The following is a 9508-nucleotide window of genomic DNA, read 5'->3' on the forward strand; positions in this document are numbered from 1 at the left end:
GTCTTGGCTATGCTCGTTTTACTGTGTACTATCGTACCCTTGTATACTGTCTGTATTGTATTTTTGTATTTTGTACGGCGCTTCTGACACCTTGTGGTGCCATATAAATAAAGAATAAGAATAATGTTTCAAACTATTTTACACATGTACCTTCCTGTGTGACACATTATTTGGAAAACACACATTAAAACAACTCACCAACAGGCTGCTGTGATAAAGGGGAAATCACAGTCCAAGACGTTTATGACCTCGATGAGCTCCGTCGCATTATCTGTCGTAGCTCCTCCTCGTTATTGGTGTTTTAGACCCACCATCTTTGCTGCTGCAGCCTTTCTCTCTTCCAATAAATTTTCATTTAACCTTTTTTTGATGTCACAAAACCTTCTGCTGCAGTGGCCCACCGATCTCTTTAAGGGCTCCACTGCACTGACTCCATCACATATATTGGGCCATAGCTGGCATTTCCCCTTTAGAAAAGTCCTAGCCATCTGGCTCCCCAAAATAAGGTCATAGCAGGATATGATTGAAAACACTATCACAAAATTTCACTGGTAAAAAACCTGATGTTACACCCTTTTTATGCACTGGCTCCTATCTCCTATCTCCCTTAATCACTCTTCTGCCTCCTCTGCGCCTACCTGCTCTACATGCTTCTCCTCCAAACTCTCATCTCCTTTCTCTTTCCATAACAAACACACAAAACACAGAACTCCAAAATATCACAACCAACTAACTAGGCTAACACAAATGCCACTCACACCGGGTGGGGAACATCATTCCGATAACCATCATTCCGACAAGTTATGGAGACACTAAAATAGCGATCACTATAACGCCGACTTTGAGGAAAGGCAGATTTACCTAAAAACTGAAATAGAATATTTTCAAATATTTTCCTTATTTAAATAAGGTTTGTACTTTAAACAGGTACTGGGTCCTTGCATTGCCTCCTTAATACCTCCAATGTGACTGTTGCCATTTTAAGTGACCACAATCACACTAACTGCATTTGGTCCTGTCTCTCTTTATTGTAGTGCTGTCGGAAATATTCTGTATCAGTTTTTAGGTAAGTCTTCCTTTCCTCAAAGTCGGAGTTATAGCGATCGCTATATTAGTGTCTCTATAACTCTTGTCGGAGGGGTGGTCATCTTAATAATGGCTACCACCGCTCACACCATAGTCACACAAAAAAAAACAGGATTTAAATAAAAACCAGACAAGAAACTAATGTAAACATACAAAAAAATGAACAACACAGAAAGCAATTAGACAATTGAACTTTCAGAAATTGCAGTAAACATGGCCAAACAAAGTCTCCAACTCACCTACTCGTCTGACTCCTCAACCCTCGCTCCTAACAATCCTATCAAAGATAATGAGGAAGTAAACAGGCTTTTTAATGTTAGTGATGTCAACATGGTCTGTGATTTGAACTAGCTGACAGTAAACTGCCAGGAAAATAATTGCTTTTCAAATGATCATCAGCAGCATGGATCTTGCACGAGGGGTAGTCCAGCCGCAACAGATATACTTCCCGATAGGCCTATTTGAGAATGCTTCCACCTCTATATGCAATGTAACTTATATGGAACGCCCTCAGTGTACTAGGGATAAGAGTACATAGTAGTAAGTGAGGCATATGTTTCACGTAACATAAGGACTTGTGACTACATATTATTCATGCGCATTAAAAGTACGGAAATTCATATATTACTCAAAAAACATACAAATTTCTAACTCTGCCTGAACCCCTGAATGAGCGACAATTTATATAGTAGATTGCTCACCCCATGCAGTTAATTCCACGACCTTCAACAAATCAATATGTACAACTGTTCTACCATAGTTGTGCCCTTCCTCTCACGTTTAATTCTGATTTATTATCCCCCATTGAAATCACCAAAATCCAACAATATATCCCAATACCAAATAAAACACTAGTTTTATTGAAGGTCATAGACCATTTAATAGCATATAGTGGGGCCTAGAAGTATTTGCTGAATTCCAATGATATCATTATATGATACAAAATATATTAAAATGTCTAACACTTGCTTCTAATAAATGTGTTCACTAATGACTGCAGCATTGATAATTGAAGGAATTCACAGGTATTTCTGGATGAATGTGATCACTACAAATAGACTTTCCTTCATTCACTTTACTATACCATGGCATGGTGATTTTAAATGCACAATAGGCAAAAAAAACCAGCAGATCTCTACAATTTTCATTCATGCAGACAAAATTATAAAGGACCTGTCAAGTTTGTGAAAAAAAGTATATTTTACAAGATCTCAGCTAGCTGGGATTGAGCATAAAATATTGGAGTGCGCTATATGCAAATGCTGTAGACCAGTTTCAATGTCAGAACCAAGCTCATTCCTACAGATAATCTATGTGCTTGAGATAAAGAATCTTTGAGCAAGAGGTTGGCACCCAGGAGCAAGCATGACTCTGATAGTAAAGTTGACAGGGTGCATGTAAATCTATAATGATCTCTCTTCAGAGATGGGAGCAGTGGTCGAAGTGAAAATTTAGAAGTGGCCATATGAAAAATGTAATGGAAATGTAAGTGAAAGGAATTTAATAGTTTTGCAATGAAGGTAGTGGGAAAGTGGCAGTATGGCATACCACCATTTGCCACCATATACACCCCCACTACCATCACAAAAAGAGAGCGTAGGAGAACTCCAATTTTTAATATACACATGGTGCACAAGTCACTATTTTAATCTCCTTGATTAGTGTTGGTTCTTTATTAATAGCCATTTGTTTACAGACTGAGAGTACTGTAGAAACACTTCAAAATGTAATTGTTAAGAGAATGTATGGACTGGAAAATATTATTCTTCAGGTTTCTAGAGAGGTTGATAAATAATTAATCTGCAAGTGATCCGTACAAAAACTACCCTCTTCCAAAGAATAAAGTTAAGGTTCTGCATGGTTCAAATGTCTAGGATGAAATGATCAGTTCCCACAAAAAAGTGGACTTAAACATAAACATAAAATGAAACACACTAAAAAAATTCAGTTATTTTTTTCCTAAGTAGCTCTTTTATTTCTCGATTCCGAAGGCTATAAATGATTGGATTGCACATTGGCGTTAGAACTGAGTAAATCGCAGCCATCACACGATCATAGTTGACAGAGTTATTTTTGGTCAATCTAACATACATAAAGCTCACACTGCCAAAAAAAAGTAGGACCACAATGAGATGAGCTCCACAAGTAGAAAAGGCCTTTTTCCTGCCCTCTGTAGTCCTTATTTTGAACACAGCAGAAATTATGTTGATGTAAGATAGGATGACGCAGGTAAAGGCAAAGAAAATAATGAATGAGTTGATGGTGAAATCTACTGTGACATTGAGTGAAGTGTCAGAACATGCCAATTTGATCATTGGCGCAAAGTCACAGAAGATATGTTCAACTTTTTTTGAGCCACAGAAGGAAAGGTGAGACAGCAAGATGATTTGTGTTAAGGGTCCAAGAAATCCTACAACCCAGCAACAAGCTGCTAGCTGAAAACAACAAGCAATAGTCATTATGGATGGGTACCTTAGTGGATTACATATGGCCATGTAGCGGTCAAAGGCCATTGCCGTTAGAAGAAAGGCTTCTGTGATACCTAAACAATGCAGAAAATAGATTTGCAGCAAACAGCCAATATATGAGATTGACTTCTCATTCAGCAAAATTGTCAGCATTTTGGGAATAGTAACGGTTGTGTACCAGATTTCCAGGAAAGAAAGTATAGCTACAAACAGGTAGAGAGGAACATGGAGTTGATGATGAGTACAGATTAGGGTGATTACTGTAAGATTACCGCTAAGTGTGAAGATGTATATAATACTCAAAAGGATAAAAAATAGGCCTTGAGCACCATTTATATCAGGAAAACCTATGATGATGAATTGTGTAACAAGAGAATTGTTTGAAATGTTCATCATTTTGCTATTTAACAGTTTTAATCCATTCCAATTTAAAGGTTCTTTCTGAGAATAAATAAATTGAATAAAAATGCCCTTTGTAAAATGAATTAAACATGCCATATCTTACATGGATGAGCTCTACCAACATAATATACAACCTTTGCTTATAACTATGCTATAATTTTGACACTGGTGGTAATACAGATGTGTATGAAACACTTTTTTATAATTATTATTTTTATAATTATTATTATTATTATTATTATTATTATTATTATTATTATAATTATTATTACTATTACTATTATTATTATTATTATTAATTTAGAAAACATCACAGTGCTCTGCAGCGCAAGACAACGAGGAAACCGAAGCATACATAAAACAGGGACATACTTTTTAGGCAAATTTAATATATATATATATATATATGTGGAAACAAAGGGTATAGAGGGCGCAGTTCAAGACCATAGAACACCAATAAATATAGTATAGTGCAGCAATGAGGAGAACATATAATAATAGAAGTGATTAGGTTCACATTAAATATAATGGCCTTTTGAATGCTTGGACAATTTACACAATTGTTTATTAACCTAACTCTATTAGATACTCATTTTCCTAAAGACTACATCAAAATTGTATTCTGGGTCTAAGATGCTACTGTAGTTGGGATCCATTTAAAAAAAATACTAATAAATCTACGGAAGAATAGGGGGTGCGGAAATAGAGAGAGTGCACAAGAGTTAGAGAAAGAGAGTGAGAGAGTTATCATAAATACATTTTAACTGAATTACAAAATAAAGTTCTACATTTATAATCATCTTGCAGGTTGACAAAAAATTATTTCATACAATCTACACTATGTTAAACACTGTCTTTCCTGTGAATACAACAAACCTTAGCCTGTGAGAAAAGGTATAATTACATTAATGACTACCTATGATCACATTTTTTATATACTTCTGGTTTTGGTTTATATTTTGCATATAATTTTATTTTCTGTTTATTATGTTTTTAGAATACCTACCTAGTCATTCCAAATCAACTTTTCTTTAGTCATAGATTTCCTATGAGCATCTATTCTAGTAAACCATTGAAAAAACATGATTTTTATAGAATTTCGAATATGATAAGAAACCTTCTAATAATGTTACATTTTACTAGTAATATTTTCACTGTACCCTTCAGATGACCCAGTGCAATATATTCTTCATTTTCCATTCAGCATTTGGCAATTCTTTATAGCAATTTGGATTTAAAGTGGACAGTATGTTTAATTTTTAGACATAAATTACTTCAAATCTATCTATTTATCAAAAGTTTATAAATTGTCTGAATATCTAATAAATTGTGCACAAGTGGTCAGTCATACAATCTGTTGCAATAAGAAGCAGATGTATTGGCAAATGTCTTTTTATATATCTGTGGATCTATCATTACTAGAATTCATTCATTTGGGATTTAGAATTATTTAGTAGTCAACAGAATCATTTAAGGTGTGAAAATCACATTAATAACATCTCTAGAAACTTGGTGTAATCCCAATTCAAAAGATTGGATAAGTGACAAAATGCTTGTAAATAAACGTATGAAACTTATTAAATAAACTTACTAAATAGGCCTTTTAAAATAATAGTTTAAATAGTAGCCTTAATATAAGTAATTTTAAATCTTTGTTACAGCAAACACGTTTCTTTGAAAAGAAAATGAGAGGCTTAAATTGTTGCTAAATAAATAAATTATTTATTTAACTTTTGCAATTATCCTTTGGTATTTTAATGTAAATCACATAAACAACAAGTGTGGTTTTACAATTTGAAAAGTGAATGACTAGATAAACAGTTTCAAAGTCAATTCATATAATCAAGACCCCTGAAGAGACATGGAACATGGGCAATGAGTTAGGAGAGGGAATAGTATGGTGGACTCATGTAGATCAGTCCAAATCTGCAAATGCTATGTGTTTTAGAAAAATGTAATTTATTCATAATGGTAATAAGCAACATTAAATAATCTGGTAGTCCAACTGATTAACTGAATAAAAGGCATACAGTCATCAGATACAGAGGGAATTCAATCATAAAAATACAATATTATGCATGTGGTTTTAATGTTGTGGTTGATCGGTGCAATCAATAAAAATTCATACATGAAAACAGATATAAAGAGAGAGAGAGAGACAGCGAGAGCGAGAGACAGAGAGAGAGAGACAGAGAGACAGAGAAAGAGAGAGAGAGACAGCGAGACAGAGAAAAAGAGAGAGAAAAAAAAAGAGAGATTGAGAAAGAGAACATGACAACCAAAGGGAAGTATGTGTTGGGGCCGCGGCTAATGGATACGTTTTTAGAACTGGACTAGAAGAGATCTTCACCTTTAGCAGCCTCCTTTCCCATAGAACAAGATGCGTCCGGAAGTAATAGGAACTGGAATACTGGAGGCAGAAATATGAGACTAACCTAGGTTGTGGGTCCGTAGCAAGCAGGAAGGTCAAGGTACAAGCCAAAGGTCAGGGCAGATAGCAAACAAGGAAAATCCAGGAAACAGGCAAATGGTCAATTGGCACAAGCAAACAGAGTACAGAAAACAAGCCAAAAGTATCCAGAGGTGCAGAGTAGCTGGTCAGCAACTCGTGTCTACACTAATTGTTATAACCGGCAGGGAGGCTAAGCTCTCCCTACCTTAAATATAAAAGATGGCCAATGAAAAAACATGCACTCAGCCTGCGAATAATCAGCACCAGGGGCTGATTAATTAATGAATGAATTAATTAATTAACTAAACCTAGGTAATGCGCACATGCCTGTCTATCACTCTTGTAAGGACACGGTGCAAATTAATGTAGAAGAGGGTCCCCACTGTTGACGGTCGGGACCACAACTCAGGAAGTGACGTCTTGGTCGTCATGACGATGGCCGAGACAGGGCTGTGAGTATGAAGTGAGCCATAGTGGCTTGGGGCACTGCCATGGTTCGTGAAAGTAAGGCACAAGGTAATCAAATACTGATATAGCAAACATAGGGATGTCCTGGATGTCTCTTATTCTACTAGGGGTCCGACAGTTCTTCAAAGTACTTTATCTCCAATAGCTTTTCCAGAATCTGTAGATAAACATTTTTTACACATGAACATAGTCAAGTGTTTTTTATTAGAATAATGTTGGAAATTTGTTTTGATTTGTTAGTAAACTTAGTGTCACAAAACTTACCTGCTCCACACTCCTGTGCTGCTGATTTCCTCTGTCTCTGTGTAGAGGTCAGCACTTCCTGGTTCAGGTGGTCACATGATCGTGGCTGGGAGGCGGCATATTCAAATTCGCAGAATATCAAAAAAAGCTCACTCTGACACTGAAACAGTGTCAGAGCAATAGGTTTCCACATCAGTTCGACTCCATGCTGCAGAAGCTGAGCTTTCCTAAACTCCTTCCTTGGTTGCTTCTCTGCCTATTAACTGTTCATGTACCAGTTCTTGTTTGTTTTTGACCACTCTCTATCGGATCCTGATTTTGTAGTGCACTACAAAGCAATTCCATTATATGCACTAACATCTGTCAATATTTAAACACATAATTTACCATAGGAATATCAGAATACAGAAGGTTCCTTTCCCATTGTTGTTAAAGTAAGTCAAGAGGCCCTTATACTCATCTCCCACGCAGGGGCGTAACATAGGTGGAGCACTCAAAAGAGGTGAGTAGAGAGGGCTCTGGCAGGTGCAAACTATTGCACGGCACAAATATGACATGTTGATGTCATTTGTATACACAGCTGTCCTGCTGCTGCTGGTGGGGGCATTGAAGTAAAGAACTGGAGTTTCTTCCTGTGGACATGCTCCACCTCCAATTCCTTCATGGGGACCTCTGCTCCTCCCCCTGCTTCCCCACTGTTCATCTATCAGCATTTCTTTCTCCCCCCAGTGTGTATATCTCTATTACCCCCTGTCTCTGTCTTCCCCTATTTGTGCATTGTACACTCTTGGTGTGTTTGTGTATCTATGTCCCATATTTGTGTGTCTATCTACAATTTATAATCTGCACCTATCTTGGCCGAGCGCTCGGGGGAAGGGGGGTTATGCCGCGTTGTGGCATGGTCTAGCCCTGGGCATTATTGCTTCACGCTACACCTATGTTCCCATGTCATAATTCAAATAGGAAAAACAGCTGTCTCTTGTGGCAACACCTGGGTAAAATCTTTTCTCAATCACCCACACTGGACAACAGGCACATGTTACATTGTTATTAATAAGCCCATTAAATTACTCACACAACCCATTTATCTTAAGATGATATGGGGAGAGTGAATTGCTTTAGCCCTGCATTTTTAATACAAATATTGCATTACTTGGGACATTAATTGTGGTCGATGAGCTGAAAGAATTCCATATTGATAAAATACTTTTAAAAAGACATGCTTTGAAGGATCAGCTCTAGATGGAGCATCAATTTTGAGAAATGCAACCTCCACCTAAATGGCTTAGTTCATTATAGTTAATAAATATTGTTTTCCTGTTTTGCAGTGTCTACTGTGAGGCCCAATGATCAACAGCAATGCATTGTAAAGTCTTTAAATTTACTTTTATAGGATGCAAGCAGTGGTCAAAGTGAAAATTTAGAAGTGGTGGTGCCAATAACAGTTTTGCAACAAATGTCTCTAAGTTCTAAAAAAAAACCTGGTATCTGGTGAACATTATCTCATGATCTGTGCTCTGAGGATTGCAAGAGGTCTCTTGGCCTCCCAAGGTCTATCATCATCATCATTTATTTATATAGCGCCACTAATTCCACAGCGCTGTACAGATAACACACTCACATCAGTCCCTGCCCCATTGGGGCTTACAGTCTAAATTCCCTAACACACACACAGACAGACTAGGGTCAATTTGTTAGCAGCCAATTAACCTACCAGTATGTTTTTGGAGTGTGGGAGGAAACCGGAGCACCCGGAGAAAACCCACGCAAACACGGGGAGAACATACAAACTCCTCACAGATAAGGCCATGGTCGGGAATTGAACTTATGACCCCAGTGCTGTAAAGCGGATGTGCTAACCACTGAGCCACCGTGCTGCCCTGTTGGGGTCTCTACAATATTATACAAACACCTGTCACTGTTTGTATAATATCAGCTAGAATGTTTGCTGATCAATTGGTTTTCAGTCTGTCAGAAAGTTTAGGCAGAGTAGTGGCTACTGGTTGTTATTAATACAAATATAGTACTATATAGAGATAGACATCATTCTGAACTAACTAACATTTAGTGGAGAAAAACAGCATGCTTTTGCTGTATGAATTTTACCAGCAGAACCGAAACAACATTAAAATTTTAAATTTTTCTAGCGAAAGTAATGTTGTGTGGGGCAGTAACGTCTGTATTAAGTGATATAAAGCAGGGTGTTTATGGGTGAGGGTCAGCAGCAGAACCCCTTGAAAAAGGCTCTATATTCTAAATTTTTTCATTTTTTTCAATACTTGTGAAGTTGTATCTCCAACTTGTTCAAGTAGCATTACTCCACTTGGAAACTATGAAACATTCTACAGATCAGGAGCATCCAGTCAGACGCCGTCTCCGTGCTATGCCT

The 9508-nt window shown here is 37.1% G+C and overlaps 1 protein-coding gene across 1 annotated transcript; it reads right to left on the reverse strand.

The window, feature by feature from the left end:
• Positions 1–3020: 3020 nt before the first annotated feature.
• Positions 3021–3950, reverse strand: LOC142108282 (olfactory receptor 6N2-like). Its single transcript, XM_075191922.1, has one exon. The coding sequence runs from the start codon at positions 3948–3950 to the stop codon at positions 3021–3023; it is 930 nt and encodes a 309-aa protein (XP_075048023.1).
• Positions 3951–9508: the final 5558 nt, after the last annotated feature.

Source organism: Mixophyes fleayi, chromosome 12 (genome assembly GCF_038048845.1).
Source record: "Mixophyes fleayi isolate aMixFle1 chromosome 12, aMixFle1.hap1, whole genome shotgun sequence".
In the NCBI taxonomy this organism is placed as follows: Eukaryota; Metazoa; Chordata; class Amphibia; order Anura; family Limnodynastidae; genus Mixophyes; species Mixophyes fleayi.